This window comes from Orycteropus afer, unplaced genomic scaffold, assembly GCF_000298275.1.
Source record: "Orycteropus afer afer isolate SDZICR_OR568_19922 unplaced genomic scaffold, OryAfe1.0 scaffold00131, whole genome shotgun sequence".
Lineage (NCBI taxonomy): Eukaryota > Metazoa > Chordata > Mammalia > Tubulidentata > Orycteropodidae > Orycteropus > Orycteropus afer.
Window position 1 is genome coordinate 2,663,279 of NW_006921718.1, and position 19,894 is coordinate 2,683,172.

At 36.2% G+C, this 19,894-nt stretch overlaps 1 protein-coding gene across 1 annotated transcript in view; it reads left to right on the forward strand.

Annotated features, from left to right (window-relative positions):
- Positions 1–19,894, forward strand: part of MAP4K3 (mitogen-activated protein kinase kinase kinase kinase 3) — a 353,947-nt gene that overhangs the window by 105,829 nt on the left and 228,224 nt on the right. Inside the window, exon 2 of the mRNA XM_007945046.2 lies at positions 18,461–18,518. Coding sequence (XP_007943237.1) covers positions 18,461–18,518 — 58 coding nt within the window. The remainder of the gene's footprint in view (positions 1–18,460; positions 18,519–19,894) is intronic.

Consider the following 19,894-nt stretch of genomic DNA (forward strand, 5'->3'; position numbering starts at 1 on the left):
AGGGAGGAGAGTGATGACCCAGGACAGAGGGCTATTCCCACCTGAGGACAGTTTAGTCAGTGTGTGCTTTCTTAGTGTCTTGGGAGCCATTAAATGATTGAAAGGTGGCACAGTGGTTAAGTGCTTGACTACCAACCAGAAAGTTGGCAGTTCAAACTCACTCCTTGCTCTGTGGGAGGAAGATGTGACAGCCAGCTCCTGTAAAGATTTATAGCCTTAGAAACTCTATTGGGCAGTTCTGTTGTCTATAAGTCACTATGAATTGGAATTGACTTGATGGCTATGGATTTGGCTTTGATTTTCTGGTGGGATTTGGAATCCTTACAGTGGGGAGGGAACAGTAACCAAAGAGTAAGGTTGGGCCTCCCCCACCCCACCCCCTGAGAATGACTAGTGTGTGTTTTCTAACATGACTGGGATTTACTAAAGGACTGACATCTAGGTCTGATCTGAACTTATGCTGTCATATCGAGGGAGCAGTAACAGTGTCTGAAGCTTGTGCTGCCTAAAAGTTTCTTTAAGGAATTAGCACTTTTGAAAGCACCATATATTTGTGTGTGTGTGCGTAGTGGGGGGCGGTTAGATTGAGAAAACTAATACAGTGTACAATTCTAATATCCCAGTTTGAACAAAAAATCACAAAGCACACAAAAAAACTGGTTATGGTAGCCCATTCAAATGAAGGGAGAAAATCATATTTATGGAATCCCAAAGAATGAACAGATGGGAAATATATAACAATATTAAACAAACTCAAAGAGCTGAAGGACAACATGGAAAAAGAACCAAAGGAAATCAGGAAAATGAGACATGAACAAAATGAGAAAATAAATAAAATGATAGCTCAAAAAACCAAACCAGTTGCTGTCCAGTTGATCTGACCTGTGGTGGCCCTATGAGAAATGGATCTCCAGGCCTTTCTTCCAAGGCAACTCTGGATGGATTTGAACTATCCCCCTTTCAGTTATTAGTTGAGTGCTTAACCATTTGTACTACTTGGGGACTCTTAAATAAAGAGATACCAAAACATTGCCATTAATATATATAATAACTGAAAAAAAAAAAAAAAAAACCTCATTGGAAGAATTTAAAAGTTATTGTTAAAGTTTATGCCCCCTGTAGATATATGAGAATGTGCATTTTTCCTGTATTTCACCAGTTCTATTCTAGATAGTAGGAGCTCTGGTAGTGTAGTGCCTAAGGCATTTGACTGCTAACCAGAAGGCTGGTGTTTCAAACCTACCAGCCACTTCTCAGAAGGAAGATGGGGCAGTCTACTTCCATAGTGATACTGCCTCAGAAACCCAAGGAGGGGTCGCTATGAGTCGGATCTGACTCAACAGCATTGAGTATATTCTAGATAGTATCATTTATTTTTTAAAAAATTTTTTCCAATTCAATGCTATGCCAAAATCTTTGTTATTGTTTAAATTTGCATTTCTTTTATTTTAAATGAGATTGATTTTCTTATAATATTTATCTGTTAATTTATTTTTCTGTTCTAAATTGCTATTTAGTATCATTCTTTCTTCATTTTCTGCATATTTATTTTTATTGATGTATAGAATTCATAATTTGTATGCTGTTTTTCTCTGACTTCTGGGTTCATGTTGCTTGGAGCCTTTACCCCATGATTATCATGTTCTCTGTTTTCTTCTCGTATTTTAGTAATTTTGTTTTTTACACATATTTTAAAACATCTGAATTTATTTTGAAGTATAACATAATATAGGAGCTCTGGTGGTGTAGTGCCTAAGACAAAGGAGGGGTCGCTATGAGTCAGGACCGACTCTCCAGCAGTGAGTTTAGTTTTGTTTTTTTGTTACAACGTAAGATAAGAATCTGACTTTTTTCCCAAAATATGAGTAGTCATTTGTTCTAAAAGTATCCTTTCCCCACTGATTTTAATAGTTACCTTTATCATACTCAAAGCTCTATTTTGTTCTGTTCATCTTTTTGTCTATTCCTGGTACCAGAAACTTTTCTAATTGTTGTATGTCTAATTATCTCTTAATATCTGAGATATTATTGGGTAATTATTGGATGATCATTATGATAGTGAGTTTCTGTCATATACAAGTTGAGATAAAATATTTCCTTACTTTGCTACTCTTGCTCCTAAGCTTTCAGCTAAATCCTAGAATGTTGTATTAGGTAGGATATACTGTAATGCCAGTGTAATCTGAATGTGTTCAGAATTAACTAGTAAAATTAACTACACATTGTCTATTCTTGTTAACTGTTTCACGTAAATTTGTATTTCTAAAACAGATAACTTAGAGGGTGGTTTTTTTTACTTTATAAAATGATTATTTGCTTTACATAAATGTTCATCTTATGAATCATTTATCTTTGAAGCCTCCTTACCAAAGACCAGTTGCTATTGAGTTGGTTTCAATTCATACTGACCCCATATGTGTCAGAGTGAACTGTCCTTCATAGGGTTTTCAATGGCTGATTTTTTTGTTTTTTTTGAAGCACATCACCAGACCTTTGTTCCAGGGCACTTCTAGGTGGACTTCAATTGTCAACCTTTTGTTCACCAGCTGAGTGTGTTAACTATTTGTACCACTCAGAGAATCCATGAAGCTTCTACTTGATTTTAAATGCTTTTTTACAGAAATTGGAAATATCACTATTTTTTTCTGACTATACTAATATAGTAGTTCATTTTAAGTGGATGCATATAGATTTATCAATATTTTTTTCCTAGTTAACTCCTGGTTTTTGAGTGTCGCTTCAAAGTTGAGACAGTGGAAAAGAAAGATACAAAAATCCTATGTCTTAGATACTCAATAAAATTTAAACGAATATTTAGAGTATATATTTTTTTGACTAGGAAAATTTTTTCATATCACATAATATTTAGAAAATAAAGAACATTATATAAAGAGTATAAATATTATCTATCTTGCTGGAAATTTTATACATATAAATGTGGTTATGATTAATAATAGAATTGTTGATATTTATTATTATCTACCTAGCCTGATTTCTTTATAAATATTGTCTAATTTAATCTTCACAGTAGCCCTGGGAGATAGTTTACTTCATTTATTATCTCTATTTTACAGATGAGGAAAAGAAGTTAAGGAACTTAACTTGCCCAGCCAGGGTCATACAGCTAATAAATAATGGAACTAGGATTGAAACCCATAATACATACTCATAATATACATACTCATAATACTATGCTATGTTGCCTTTGTATGTATTTATGTTTGCATGCGTACATATAGCATCTTGTTTGCCTGTCTATCTTTCTGGAATAAGGATTTCTAAAAAGGATTCTAGCTTGTCCCAGAATTTTAAAAAAGTAAAAGTGATACACTTTTGTTTGAGTTATTTTCTGTGAGATGTTCACATTTAGTTTTCAAAAATGAGTTTTTAAGATGCTAGAATTGTGATTTAATAGATACTTTTCTCACATTGTGAGTTTCCTATTTCTGAGAGAATAATAGAGAACAGTGGTGGTTCATTGGTAGAATTCTCATCTTCCATGCAGCAGATCTATGTTCAATTCCCAAGCACCTCAAGTGTAGCCAACACTCATCTGTCAGTGAAGGCTTGCATATTGTTGTGATGCTGAACAGAACAGATTGCAACAGAGCATCCAGACTAAGACAAGGAAGAAAGGTCTGATGGTCTATTTCCAAAAATCAGCCAGTGAAAACCTTATGGAGACCCCATTGTGCGTTGGATTGCCATGAGTCAGGGACTGACTCTACGGCAACTGATAACAACTATCACCACCTACAGGGTTTAATGGATTTAAATTCTATCTTACTCACAGGAAGGTCTCTTTTCAGACCAGGTAGATTCAAGAGACTTTAGAAGGAGGACATAGAACTGACCAAGGGTGATAGAAACATCAGCTTCCTTACTTCAGCCCTTAAAGACCTGATTGTAGTTATCATGGGAAATCACAAGCTATCCAGTTGAAATGGAAAGGAAACCAAGCAGCACTCAGAAAGAGAGAAGCAGGCAGATTTATTCATGCTAGCGGACCAGCCGGTGCTAGTGCACTAAAACAGCTGGCCCCGGAGACAGGGTCTTTGGGGTTTTCACAGGGTCTGTGGGCTTGTGTGCAAGACTAGGCGAGGTTGTGGTGGCAATCTAGGCAGGAAGGAGTTTTGAGCCGGGTGCAGCTCGGGCTGAGTGCAAAGGGGAGCTTGGGGTGAGGAAAGGGAAACTGATGGGGGATGGTAGCTGAGGTGAGCATTAAGGGGAGCTTGGGGGGCTTTTTCTTCTTCACAATCAAAATGTGGTATGTGAGAATAATATTTATCAGTACAAGATCAATTTCCAGTTATTGTCAAAGACCTGGCATCTGTAGTTGCTGTCATGCCTGTCTCTGTTTAGTCTTGTCTTTGGCCTCATAACCATACTCTCACCCTGTCTTATTTTCTAAACAGGTCCTCTCCTTTTTTCCACAGTTTACACTTACATATCTTTTTCCTGTCTATCTGACCAGCCTCTTTTGTAACTTCTGACTGGAGAATATGCTGTCTTGATAATTTGCAGCCTGAATGAGCTTAAGTCCAGCTTTGTTGGAGATGAATTGATCTTCTTCTGTATGGCCCTTACTTTGAAGGCTGTTCTAGACACCTCTGGATAAAAGTGTACCAAAAAACTATTTATTCCTGAAAACAAGTAGTTAACCAAATAAAATGTACCTAGTACCATCAAGTTGATTCCAACTCAGTGACTCTGTAGGACAGAGTAGAATAAAATGTGGCTTTTCTGTGCTCTGGAAAACCCAGAATAAAGTAAAAATTTAACCATTTCTCTCCATTCCTATTAAATTGCCTTAGTTCAGGCCTCTCTAAGAGATCAACGTCCTTTTCTTTTCTTTTTTTTTTTGAAGGTTTCCTGTCTCCTACTGTCCTTTTCCAATTTATCCTCTGAGGTTATTATAATAAAATTGAAGTAAAAGCCGAGCACTAACAGAAGCAAATGTAATGCTGTTGAAGAGTGTTGGGAACAAAAGAGAGACAAGAGAGTGATATGCATGTTGGTCATTGTCTTGTAATAGGCAAATTTTTAGTGAAAGGAGGAATAATAGTGGAAAAATTTTTATATAGTACAGCAATAGAAAAGTGGTTCTATTATCATTGCTAGAACTAACATCCATAGACTTGATGAAAATAAGATAGTGCATCTTGCATTTAACTTACTTGGAAATTTTATGTCATGAAAGAAAGTCCTTCTCATTTCACTGATTTTAATGGAAGATATATATCCAGCCCACAAAAGCTTATATTCTAATAATTTGTTCCCTGATCCCAGATTGCAGCATAAGTGAATTTTAAATTAAAAGAGGAAGCTTTTATTTTTTATAAATAAAAATGGCAAAAATGGGAATCTGAAATGTATAGGTGCTGTGTTTCATGAGTGATATATTTGAAAAGTATATTCATTAGTAAGATAGAAATTAAATAAAAGTATTTAGAAATAAAAGGTTTTCACAGAGACAAGGATTTTATTGGGTAGAATATTTTGTGTATATTTTTATAATATTGTAATTAATCCAGATAATCAGTTATCCACAGGAATATTCAGAGTATTTGCCATAACTTATTTTTTTTATTCACTGTATTCATAGACGAAGCCCTCAGTGATTTAATTAAAACATATTTCTAAAAATCTCACCTATCAGTTTCTCCAGCCCACTGCAAATTAGAACAAGGTCTGTTTTGCTCTAAGTAGCACACTGACAGACGTTACCACTGACAGTCTGATGAAAGAGGGAGAAAGCAAAAACAAAATGCTTAAAATTCAACATGCGTAATTCTGTATTTATTTAGAGAAGAGCTTTTTAACCTTTGGGTTATGGATGCCTTTGAGATACCCAATAAAAATTTTAAATTTTCTTCCCAAAGAATACATAAAAATTTGTATTCATTGTAAGGGATTCTTGGGCTCTCTTGGACTGAAGTAAAGAACCCATGATTTAGTACAGGAGTAAGTAGCTTTCATACCTCAGTAGCCTTTAAGAGCATCACTTTAGGACAGTTTACAAATGATATTACTGGACAATACTGAGGTAGTGGAATATTTTGTTAGATTTTGTATCCCACATTATTTTTCAATTTTAATAACATAGTGAAATTTGAATTTAACAAATACTTAACATAATGCCTATATATTAAAAAATACGTAATTCGCTTAGCATTTATTCCTTTATCTGAAGATCTCTGTCCCATTCTCCAGGATGCTGGTTAGTCAGGTGTTATTATGCAGTTACATAAAATAAGCTACATTTTAGCTTTTTAATCAGTGGTATCCTGGAGCCTTTTTATACAAGTAAGATTATGAGAGAGGTCAACTTGGTAGTTTGTATAGGGGTATTTGCACCTTTCAAATACTGTAAACCTGGTCTTCCCTGTCTGTCATCGTCCCTTCTCCCCAAGCAAGTTGTTAAGCATTTATCAGCATGCAACTGATTTTTATTATTTACTCAACAAACATTTTGGAGTGTCTGATGTGTTCTAGATACTGTTGTAGGTGCCAAGGATACCATGGTGAATAAACAGCATTTACTTAATGGAATTTAAGTAAAAGAAAAAGTAATTTTCTAAGTACTAAATTTCTTAGTGAAGAGGGAGAATTAATTGAGAGATTCCTTGGTCAAATAAAGATTTAGTGGCACAGTGGTTAAGTGCTCAAGCTACTAACTGAAAGGTTGGTGGTTCAAACCTACCAGCTGCTGGCAGGGGAAAGATGTGACAGTCTGCTTCCATAAAGATTACAGCTTTTAGTCTATAATAGCAGTTCTACTCTGTTCTATAGGGTTGCTATGACTGGGAATCTACTCAGCAGCAATGAGTTGTGGGTTTTTTTTTTTTTTTCAAATAATGATGGGAAATGCAGTGTCAATTCAAAGTAAAAGGATTTCCTTACTGTACAGCCTTCTGAATCTTTTAATGTGCTGTTGCAGATTGTTAACCTCTAGAAAGAGAAACATAGTATGCATTATTTTCAGTATTTAGCAGAGAATTCTGTTTAACATCATTTAAAAATACTGTTATTTACTGTCACATTCCTGACAAATAAAAAGGCTTTTACTCACTGGATACATTTCAAAGTATAGGCAGGACTTCTGAAGACAGACTTTCCCACCTTCTGTTTATAGGTGATTCACATGTAAGTTGTGGAATTGAGTTCCTTTGTTAATAGTGCTGTGATCCATTCTATTATATCTCTACTTTCAATATTTAAAATAAAGTGAATTTTTTTATAATGGGAAAGTGCTGTTCTACTTATATTGTTGTTAATCTTAGAAAAGTACCTTTACTTCTAGTCTACAGTTTTCTAACTTGGGGACATTATTTAGTATGTGCATGTAAACTTCTATTACCACCTACTCCCTACTGGTAGATTTCTCCTCAGCTCTGTGCTCTGCCTCTAGAGCCTCCCCAGCACTGGGTGTCTCTAAACCCCATTCACCTATCTCTTCACCCTGATGTGGCTACATGTTTCCCAGAGTGTGATTAATGAATTATTGCATCAGGGTTAGCTGGGGTGATAGGTTCCCCTGAGCCTCACCTCAGATTTACCGATTCAGAGTCTGTGTGTGTAGAGCTCAAGAATCTATTATTTAAAGTAGGTCTACAGGTGATTTTTATTGAGTTGTGTAATTTCCATATTGAGTTAATTTTTTTTTTTTTTTTTAATATTTTGGTAGCTGTGTACAGTATTTCTCTGTAGGTTCAAACCCACCAGCCACTCCTCGGAAGGAAGATGGGGCCATCTACTTCCGTAGTGATACTGCCTCGGAAACCCAAGGAAGGGTCGCTATGAGTCGGGTCCGACTCGACGGCACATAACAACAACAACAACAACAACAAGCTATGGGCATTGTCTGGCATTTGCCAGGCACAACAGAACATTTAAAATCCTTGGCCTCTGCCCACCAAATGTCATTATTGCACCAGTTCTTGGAATAACTCAAAATGCTCTTAAACTTTTCCAGACACCTCCTTATTGGAGGGCAGTACCATTCTTGATAAGAATCACTGCTGTGTATGATTTTATTATCCAGAAGTTACTCTTAATACTTTAATAGGTATACTACTTTTACTATTACTATTCACTGCCATCAAATTGGATCCAACTCATAGCGACCCCCCCTTGGGTTTCCAAGGCGGTATCACTATGTAAGTAGATTGCCCAACCGTCCTTCCGAGGAGTGGCTGGTGAGTTTGAACCACCAGCCTTTCGGTTAGCAGTCAAGTGCCTTAGGCACTACGCCACCAGATCTCCATTTAATAGGTATACCTAACCTAAAACCCAAAATTACTAACTTTTTAACCAATACAAGGTCCTTAGAACTTTAACTTCACCAGACCTTACCATTTTGTTCAATATTTGAGTTTTAGCTTTTTAAAAATAGAATAAAAATTACTGCTTTCTGCATGCATCAGTGTTTGTTTATGTCTGTTCATGATTGACAGTTTATTTGATTGATACATTCTCTTCTTCCTTCCATCTCAGACTTTCTTATGAGTCTTTTTTTTTTTTAATCCTGAAATATACCCTTTAGAAAAACACATTGTTGCCCATCTTTTGGTGATAACCTTAGGTTTTGTTTATCAGAAATGTCTTTATTTTGCTCTGTTTCATGAATGATGTTTTACCTGGGACTATGGTTCAAGATAGACTTCATTTCTCTTAGCACAGTTTTAATCTATAGTACTCTGACTTTTATTAATTATTTTTCTGGGAACTCAGATTGTTGCTCCTTTGCATAGAAATCTGACTCTTTTCTTCCTGCCTGGTTTTAAAGAGCATCTCTTTGTCTTTAGGGTTTGCAGTTTCATATGCTGTGTTAATTTCTTTTTTTATTTATCCTTCTTTAGACTTCTTGTGCCTCCTGAATCTGAGGATTTTAGTTTTCCATTCACTCTAGAAAATTTTCAGCCACTCTCTCTCTCTCTCTTTTTTCTTTTTACTTTTATTGTGGTGAAAACATAACAAAACAAGACAGTCACCTACATAACAACTTCTACATTTACAGCTCAGGGACATTGATGACATTTTTCACATTGTGCCATTATTATTGCTATCCTTTTCCAAAACATTCCACCACCATTAACATAAACTCAATGCCTGGCAAACAAAAGCTTCCCTTGGTAACCAACAAAGAAAGTTTCCTTCCATGTATAAACCTTTCCTTGACTTTTTACGATAGTGGATTGACACAGTATTTGTCCTTACGTAATTGACTTATTTCACTCATCATAATGTCCTCCAAGTTCATCCACATTATGCATTGTTTGGCAGATTCTGCATTATTCTTTAGGGTTTCAGCCACTATCTCTTGAAGTACTTCTCTATTCTTTCTGTTTTCGCCTTCTGATACCCCAATTAGATGAAAATTAGATCTTCCTATCTTATTCTTCATGGCTCTTAACTCCTCTTTTATAGCTTCTATCTCTTTGATTCTCTTTGCTGCATAGTGGTATAATTTCTCCAGCTCTGTCATCCAGTTTACCAATTCTTCCTCTGTGTCTAATCCATTAGGTTTTTAATGATGTATTTCTTTCCTATCTGCCAAGTCATTTTTGATAATCTGTATTTTTTCTACCTCATGTAGTTTATGTTCTTTTATTTCTGTAAACTTTTAAAGCATACTTATTTTAGTTTTCTGAACTTGCAATTTTGTCTGTTCATAGCTTCCACTATTACGGTTTGCTTCCTTTTGTGTTTAGCAATTTTCTGTTTTAAACTCAAATTTTTCTGATACTACTGTATATACACGCCTGGGAGCCCCACTCCCCATGGGCACAGGTGGTACAATGTCCAAATCACATAACATTCCTATTTTATAGAATGTATCATGGACATCAAGCGATGCATACCTGTACTTGCCTAGGTGCCATTGTTTGCTGCTGGCAGGACCAAGACTGAACTTTGCATTTCTTAACTCCCATTTCAGCCGCTTTCTTTATAGTCCATTTATATAGTAAGCTTTCAATATCCTGGGGTGCTTGGTATATAAACTAGGTCAGATTTTTTTCTTACTGACACTAATGATCTTTACCCCAATTTTCATAGTACATATCACATTTTTAGCTCTTAATGATTGCATTTTTATTATCTTATAGTTTACCCCAAACCCAGGAAATACATGCCTCATAACCCAAAGCCTAACCCATTGCAGTCAATTCTGACTCATAGCTACCCCATAGGACTGCCCCATAGGGTTTCCAAAGCTGTGATCTTTATGGAAGCAGAGTGCCTTATCTTTCTCCTACAGAACAAGCTGGTGGGTTCCAATAGATTTGACTTACAAGATAAAGGAGGGAGGCACTAGAGTGGAAGTTAAGAGTGAAGGTAATGTCTTGGTTCACAGCTGAGTTGTTTAACCACTGGGACTAGAGTGTGTACTTTCCTGATTGCTAGAGATAACTTGGGAGCTCTGGTGGCGTAGTGCCTAAGGCATTTAGCTGCTAACCAGAAGGCTGGCAGTTCAAACCTACCAGCCACTCCTCAGAAGGAAGATTGGGTGATCTACTTCGTAGTGATACTGCTTCGGAAACCCAAAGAAGGGTCGCTATGAGTCAGATCTGACTTGATGGCAGTGAGTTTGGTTTGGTTTAGACATGACTTAGCAGTTAGTGTGAAATCATGTCAGAAAATGCTTTTCCAACCTAATTCTAATCTAAATGACCTCTAAGAGAGTAACTGGTCTAAATTGAATTCTAGGACAGTCTTATATTTTATAGTCCAAGAGCCTCTGTTTGGTGTTACCAGTTCTCAATCTGTAGGATTTTCTTCCTCAGCCCACTGTCATTTGAGATAAGTGAGTCTATGAGTGTGTGTGTGTTTCCTAAACCAGAATAAAATGTGGGGACAGGGTTAGGAAAAAGCTTGTGAAAAGCTGTAATAACCTAAACTGAACCTTAAAGGATATCTAGAAGTTAGGCTTGGGGAGGGATTTGGAGTAAATGTGTATATAATCATTAATTGCCAGTGGCAAAACTATGATTAGCAACGTGGAATGGGAAGTTGTTTAGTTTGGCTAGCCCATAGAGTACGAATTTGGGAGTGGCTGGAAAGATAGACAGGCTTCAGGCAGTAAAAAGTTTTATTGTTAAATATTCCATTTCACAACTGGGTATCCTTTTGCAAAAGAATGACGTTAAATCCGTACTTGACAACATATAAAAATTAACCTTAAATGAATCATAGACCTAAATATATTGGCTTAAACTATAATGATCTTAGGAAAAATTTTTATGATGTTGGGTTAAACAACAGGCTCTTACATGGGATACCAAAGGCACAAATGACAAAATATAGGTAAGTTGGACTTCATCAAAATATAAAATTGGTACTTCAAAGGACATCATCAAGAAAGTTGAAAAGACAACCTCCAGCATGGGAGAAAATACTTAGCAAACCATGTAACTCACAAAGCACTGTATTCAGATTATATAAAGAATTTTTACAACTCCAACAATAAAGACAAATAATCCAGTGGGCAAAGAATTGAATAGACATTTTTCCAAAGAAAATATTTAAATGGCCGATAAGCACATTAAAAAAAAAAACAAACCCTCAACGTTATTAGGTATTTGCTGTTGTTGTTGTTATGTGCCGTGGAGTCAATTCGACTCATAGCGACCCCTCCTTGGGTTACTGAGGCAGTATAGCTATGGAAGTAGATTGCCCAACCTTCCTTCCAAGGAGTGGCTGGTGGGTTTGAACCACCAGCCTTCTGGTGAGCAGTCAAATGCCTTAGGCACTATGCTACCAGAGCTCCCTATTAGTTACTAGTGAAGTGCAAATTAAAATAAAGTACCCATTAGAATGGCTAAAGTAAAAGGAAGACCACAGCAAATACTGGCTAGGCTGTGGAAAAATTGGAACCCTCATATGTACTGGTGGTAATGCAAAATGGTGCAGCCAGCAGTTTGGTATTTGCTCAAAACATTAAACAGACTTATCATGTGACCCAGCTGTTCCACTCTAGATATATATACACACAAGACAATTGAAAACACAGGTCCACACAAAAACTTGTTCATTTGTTCATAGTAGCACTACTCATGGCAGTTTCAAAGTAGTAACAACCCTAACGTCTACCACCTGATGAATGGATAAACAAAATATGATATAATGGGATAGTTTTCAGCCATTACAAAGGAGTGAAGTACTGGTATATGCTACAGTGGGGATAAACCTAAACACATGCTAAGTGACAAGAAGCCAGTCACAAATATCACATATTATGTGATCCCACGTACATGAAATATCCAGGATAATCAGTCAAATCCATAGAGACAGAAAGTAGATTAGTGGTTGCCAGGAGCTTGAAAGATACAGGAATAGGGAATGCTTGTTAGTGGGCCCAGGGTTTCTTTTTAGAGTGATGAAAATGTTCTAAAATTAGACAGTGATGATAGTTATTCAACTCTGAATTTACTAAAAACCACTGAACTATACACATTCATAGGGTGAACTTTATGGTATGTGAATTATATCTCAATAAAGCTGCTTCTAAAAGTGCTTTATTCTGTGTAAATGTTAAGTATTCTGACATGGAATTTGCATTTTTTGTTTTGAACAGTAATGTAATACTGAAGATTTTTAAGCTAAAGGACGATTTTATCAGAAACATCATTTTTGGAGCATGTGAAAAATCATGGGCAGATCAGTGATGTGTGGCAGAAGACTAACTCCAAATGCTTGGAATATTTATCCTAGTTTTCTGCCCATAACAAGCCTGAAAAGTTTTATGTTATTAATACTGAATTAGAAATTTTTAACTCTATGTAGGATAATATTTTACAATTTTTATATTGCTCTCATTAAAAAAAATAATAAGTTGCTCTAGGTGATGGGGGAAATAACAACAAGAAAGATACAGCAGTTGCAGAGTGTGAGAGACATCAGGTAATGTTGAGTTTTTAAATTTACCTCCGGGTGTAATCCTGACAATTGTTGATTTAGAGACAACAAAATACCCTTTATTTTACCCAGAAAAACAAAATTCCTGATGAATTAAAAAACTTCAAAAACTCTTTATTTGTAAGCATGGAGATTTTGATGTGGAAAAGCTAAAAAATAGAAGTTCTCCATGGACTTTTTCTTACCTTCCCTCTTTTTTTTTTTGTGAATTATCTTAATACCACCAAATAAGTTACATATTGGAAAATATTTCAGATAGCGTAAAAGGCAAAGTTTCTTTTTATTATTTTAGCTGTCTGGTATTTATACCCTCTAAAGACCCGTAATTTATACTTTGCCATCCTTAGAAAATACTAGACTGATGTACCTTTTGAAAAATTGTATTTATAAGCCAAGCCTATAGTAAATACTGACTGATAAACTACTCATCAGTAGTTTACAGTCACAGTTTCTTATTAAGTATGTGCTGGTGTTAACTATTAGTAAAACTATTTTTAGTAGAGCATATTAGGTACAGCCACCATCCTGCATAGAAACTGTAATTTGTGTTTGTCAGTAGAGAGTGTGCCCTCTTGTGGTCAGTTGGAAACAAAAGTTCACCTAGATAAACAATCAGATTCTACCTTCTATATATGAGTTTACATTTTCTCTGCTATTCTACAAGTCACCCATACTCTGACTCTTTTTTTTCAGTAAGCAAAACAAACAAACAAACCACAGAAGGAATTACAAATGTTAAGAATCGGAGGGAGTAGCATCTTGCTTTATTTTGAGGAGATGCTGAGAAAGATGTGGCGTAAAGGAGAAGCCTAGCAGAGAAAAGATATTGAAATGTGAAGAAAGGCAAGTAGTTGTGATAGAATTTGAGAAACTTTATGACTAAAGCTGGTTTGATATACCGATATTTTCCAGGTATGCTCTGCCCCCTTTACAAAACGCTTTCAGAATGATATTCTGATTTTATGTATTTCTGTTTCATCATTTGTAGGTCTTCTCATCTTAAGGAAGGAAACAAATACTTATCACACTATCCTTTTGAAACATCCATTTTATTTAATAGAGATTCAGTTCAGTTTGAAATAACTGCTCAAATCTGTTTTGTACTTCGTCTCTTAAGTTGGCATCACGTTCTTATTACTTGTGGGGATTTTGTTTAAAAGAACAATTTTTTAAATGAATTTTTCTTGCAAGTTCCAATTTTTTTCTTAATTGGTATGTGGTGATTGTTGTTGCTGTTGGGTGCCGTTGAGTCAGCTCTGACTCATGGTGACCCTATGTACAACAGAACAAAACTGCTCAGTCCTGTGCCAGCTTCAATCTTTGCTATACTATAGCCCATCATTGTAGCCACTGTGTCAGTCCATCTCATTGAGGACTTTCCCCCCTTTCATTGACCCTCCACTTTACCAAGCAGGATATTCTTCTCCAGGGAATGGTCCCTTCTGACAACATGACCAAAGTCAAAGTCAGTCAGACAAAGTTTGGCCATTCTTGCTCCCAAGTAGCATTCTGGCTGCACTTTTTCCAGGACAGATTTGTTCATTCTTTTGGCAGTCCATGGTACTTTCAGTATTCTTCACCAACACCACCACTCAAAAGCATCAACTCTTCTTTGGTGTTCCTTGTTCGTTGTCCAGCTTTCACATGCATTTGAGGCGATTGAAAATACCATGGCTTGGGTTACGTCAAGGAGACATTTTTGCATTTCAGCACTTTAAAGAGGTCTTTTGCAGCAAATTTGCCCAGTGCAATACATCATCTGATGTCTGACTGCTGCTTCATTTGGTGTTGATTGTGGAACTGAGCAACTTGAAATCTTTAGCAACTTCAATCTTCTCTCCATTTATTGTGATGCTGCTTATTGGTCCAGTTGTGAGGATTTTAATTTTTTTTATGTTGAGATATAATACTGCAGACTGTAGTCTTCAGTCTTTATCAATAACAGCTTCAAGTCATCCTCACTTTCAGCAAGGAAAGTTGTATTGTCTGTGTATCTCAGGTTGTTAATGAGTCTTCTTCTAATCCTGATGTCACACTCTTCATATAGTCCAGCTTCTTGCGTTATTTGTTTAGCATACAGATTGAATAAGTATAGTGAAATGATGATACAACCCTGACACACTCCCTTCGTGATTTTAAACCATGCAGTATCCCCTTGTTCTGTTTGAATGATGGCCTCCTAGTCTGTATACAGGTTCCTCATGAGTACAATCAAGTGTTCTGGAATTCCCATTCTTTTCAGTGTTATCCATAATTTGTTATGATCCACATAATTGAATGCTTTTGCATAGTCTATAAAACATAAGTAAACATCTTTCTGATGTTCCTTGTTTTCAGCCAAGATCCATCTGACATCAGCAGTGATATCTCTCATTCCATATCCTCTTCTGAATCCAGCTTACATTTCTGGAAGTTCTCTGTCAATATACTGCTGCAACCACTTTTGAATTATCTTCAGTAAGATTTTACTTGCATGTGATGTTCATGATATTGTTGGATAATTTCCACATTCTGTGAGATCACCTTTCTTTGGAATGGATACAAATGCGGATCTCTTCCATTCAGTTGGCTAGGTAGCTTTCTTCCAAATTTCTTGGTATAGACAAGTGAGTGCCTCCGATATGGCATCTGTTTGTTGAAACATCTCAGTGGGTATTCCATCAATTCCTGGAGCCTTGTTCTTTACCAGTTCCTTCAGTGCAGATTCAACTTCTTCCTTCAGTACCATTGGTTCTTGATCATATGCCACTTCCTGAAATGGATGAATATTGACCAATTCTTTTTGGTACAGTGACTCTATGTATTCCTTCCATCTTCTTTAGATGCTTCCTGCATCATTCAATATTTTGCCCATAGGATCTTACAGGATTGCAACTCGAGGCTTGAAATTTTTCTTCAGTTCTTTTAGCTTGAGAAGATGCCAAGCATGTTCTTCCCTTTTGGTTTTGTAACTCCAGGTCTTTGCACATTTCATTATAATAATTGTCTTTGTCTTCTCAAGCTGCTCTTTGAATCTTCTGTTCATCTCTTTTATCTTGTCATTTCTTCCATTTGTTTTAGCTACTGTCTGCTCAAAGGCAAGTTTCAGAGTCTCTTCTAACATTCATATTAGTCTTTTCTTCTTTTGTCTTTTTAATTCTTCATAGATAATGTTCTTGATGTCATCCCACAATTCCTCTGGTTTTCAGTCATTGGTATTCAATGAATCAAATCTATTCTTTAGATGGTCTCTAAATTCAGGAGGGATATAGATACTCAAGGTCATATTTTGGCTCTCATGGACTTTTTTTGTCTTCAGCTTCAAGTTGAACTTGCACATGAGCAGTTGATGGTCTGTTCCACAGTCAGCTCCTGGCCTTGTTTTGGCTGAAGACATTGAGCTTTTCCATTGCTTCTTTCCATAGATGTGGTTGATCTCACTCCTGTGTACTCCATCTGGCAAAGTCCATGTGTGTAGCCGCTGTTTATGCTGTTGAAAAAAGTATTTGCAGTGAATAAGTCATCAATCTTGCAAAATTCAACCATGTGATCTCCAGTGTCATTTCTATCACCAAGGCCATGTTTTCTAACTATTAGTGATTCTTCTTTGTTTCCAATCACCAGTGATAATCACTACATCTTGCTTGCATGTTCAGTTAATTTCAGACTGCAGAAGTTGGTAAAAAATCTTCAGTTTCCTCATCTTTGGACTTGGTAGTTTGTGTGTAAATTTGGGTAATAGTATTATTAACTGGCCTTCCGTGTTAGCGTATGGATATTATCCTATCACTGACAGCATTGTACTGTAGGATAGATCTTGAAACATTCTTTGGGAAAATGAATGCCACACCATTCCTCTTCAATTTCTCATTTCTAGCATAGTAGATCATATGGTTGTCTGATTCAAAATGGCCAAAACCAGTGCCTTTAAGCTCACTAATGCCTAGGATATTGATCTTTTTGCATGCCATTTTGTTTTTGACAACTTCCAATTTTCCTGGATTCATACTTCGTACATTCCATGTCCTGATTATTAATGGATATTTGCAGCTGTTTCTTCCCATTTTGAGTTATGCCACATCAGCAAAGGGAGATCCTGAAAGCTTTACTCTGTCCACAACATTAAGGTTGGCTCTACTCTGAGGAATCAGCTCTTCCCCAGTCATATTTTGAGTGCCTTCCCACCTGAGGGCTCATATTCTAGGACGATATTAGACAGTGTTTCAGGGCTATTCATAAAGTTTTCCAGTAATATATCAGATGGTGTTTCACTGCTATTCGTAAGGTTTTCACTGGCCAGTTCTTTGAGAAGTTGGTGGTCCCTTTCTTCTTCTGAGTCTGTCTTAGTCTGGAAGCTCTTCTGATATCTGTCCACCATGGGTGACCCTGCTGATACTTGAACCTGCAGCTTCATAGCAACACGCAAGCCACGACATTACGACAAACTGACAGACAGGTGGTGGTTGCTCTGTGCAGATCTTGTAATACCTCTGTTCTTTGAGCTAAAAGATTAAATTTTGTATTTGCAGCAGTGATTATGTTCCATTTCTATCTACTTTTCTAGATTCTTGGCTGTTATTTTTAATGCTCCAACATTCTTAGGATTCCATCTAGTAATGTCAGAATCAGGCCCTGCCAGATGGTACACTGATCTTCACCAGATCGTTAATGTGGGAGTGTTGGAAATAAGAGCAAATGGGTCTAGGAATTGCGTATATTGGTTTTCATTGGTTGATTTGAAAATTAATTTACATAGTTTCAGTTAATAGTTTAAAATGTCATTTTGGAAGCTCTGATCTAATTATAAAGCATTTTAAATTCATGAAGAATGCCTTGTATTTTCATTCAGATTGAAAAGACAAGTTTCTGCTTATTTATGTATAATTACTATGAATCTCGTATTAAGAATTGTTCTTCAAAAAGTGATTTTTATTTTTAATATGTGGCTTGCAAAAATATATTTGGTTTGTTTTTAACTACATTTACTTGACTATGTTGTGTGTTTCAAAGAATGTGTTTGTGGGGAGGTTGTTTTCATCATTATATATCTGCCTTTCATATTTTAAGTTTTAGGTTGAAAAAAATTGAAGCTAATAGAGCAATTCAAAATTTTATCTAGCATTTGAATAAATGGCAGCATAGCATAATGTTTTAAAGCTCAGACTATGGAGCCAGACTGCCTCCCTGGGTTTGAATCCCGGGCACTAACTAGCTGTGTGGCCTTGAAAAGTTTTTTTACTTCTCTGTGCTTCAGTTTCCTCATCCACAACATGACAATATTGTTAGTACTTAACTCATAAGATTGTTATGAAGATTAAATGAATTAATATAAAAACATTTAGACTGGTGCCTGACACATACTAAGGTTCCTGTATATATTAGCTAATATTACTGCCATTATTAAATTTACACATGAATTAATGTTGAAATACATTGTGAAAGATTACTATTTGTTTTGTAAATACAAAAATCACAGTTCTTTAAAACATGTTTCTGTATTAATTGAATATAAGCAGTAAACTAAAATAACATTTCATAAAGCTTTGTCTTTTCTTCTTTTTAGGCACGGAATGTTAACACCAGTGAATTGGCAGCAATTAAAGTAATAAAATTGGAACCAGGTAAATTATTTGAAATTTAATCTTTTTTATTTTGCTGGAAACCACTGGCTTGTTTTAATGATGTTTGTTCAACATTCTCTTTTGGAGAATTCTATTCCAGCATCTTCTGGAACATAGAACCTAGTTGTCTGTTCTTTCCTCCATGTCTTTGAAACCTGTATTGTCCTGGAATATTAACTAATAACTGGAGGAGGGAAGGAAATTCCCGAGGAGACTTTGTTTCCTCTAACTAATCAATTCTGATAACCTATGACAAATTGGTGGTGGTATATTTCCTGTTTAGCATGGTCCTGTGGGGAGGGGGCAGTGTGATGAAGGGGAAAGAACTTAATTGAGATTTGGGAGTTTGTAGCCCTGTTCTTTGTCTCCCAGGTCCAAGTTGGGCAAGTAGTCTTATTTCTCGGGGTATTAGTTTTCTCAGTGGATTTACTCTAAACATTTTATGTGTCACTAATACCTTACTAGTTACCTTCCAAATTGAGCAACTTATTATAAAGTCCCTAGGACTGCTCTGTTTGCTTTTTGTCTCAAATATATTCTATTCCTGGATGCTCATTACCCAATCCATGTCTTCCTGTGATAACCACTCATTTGCTTATGCTCTGTTAGAAGCCCCTTCCTACTTTTTTTCACTCTTACTGTAAACAGTAATTTTGCTAGTGTGTAGACGGAGTTCCACAGCGATGGTAGTACTTTTCTGATGTCTTCTTCTGTCATAAACTGATAATATGAATTTATTGATAAGTAAATTTTAGCTTCAGTTTGAGTGATAAACTCATTCTGCAATTTTCAAGGGTAAGGAAACTTTTTCTGTAAAAGCCAACACCAAACCAAACCCACTGCCATCGAGTCAGTTCCAACTCACAGTGACCCTTTAGGACAAAGTAGAACTGTCCCAGGGCAAAGGGAAACTGCCCCATAGGGTATCCAGTGCTTTAAATCTTTACAGGAGCAGACTGCTTCATCTTAACTTCCATGGAGTGGCTGATGGGTTGAGTTAGGAACTACTTTAATTATTGTACCACCAGAGCTTCTTTGTAAAAGTCCAGATACTAAATATTTTAGGCTTTCTCAGCCACATATGGTCTCTGTCACACAATTCTCTCTCCCTCCTCATCTCTCTCCCTTGTTCCCTTCCTCCCTTTTTCGAAAGATGGAAAAACCATTCTCAGCTAAAGGTCATAAAAACAGGCCACCTATAGCTTAGGTTGCCTCCCCTGATTTAGATCATCAGTAAACTTTTTTTTTTTTTTTAGTTGTGATTTGGATGAAGGTTTACAGAGCAAATTCACTTTCCATACAACAGTTTACATATACTTTGTCTCATGACATTGACCACAGTGCAACAGCTCCCCTCCCACTTCCTCCCCATAGTT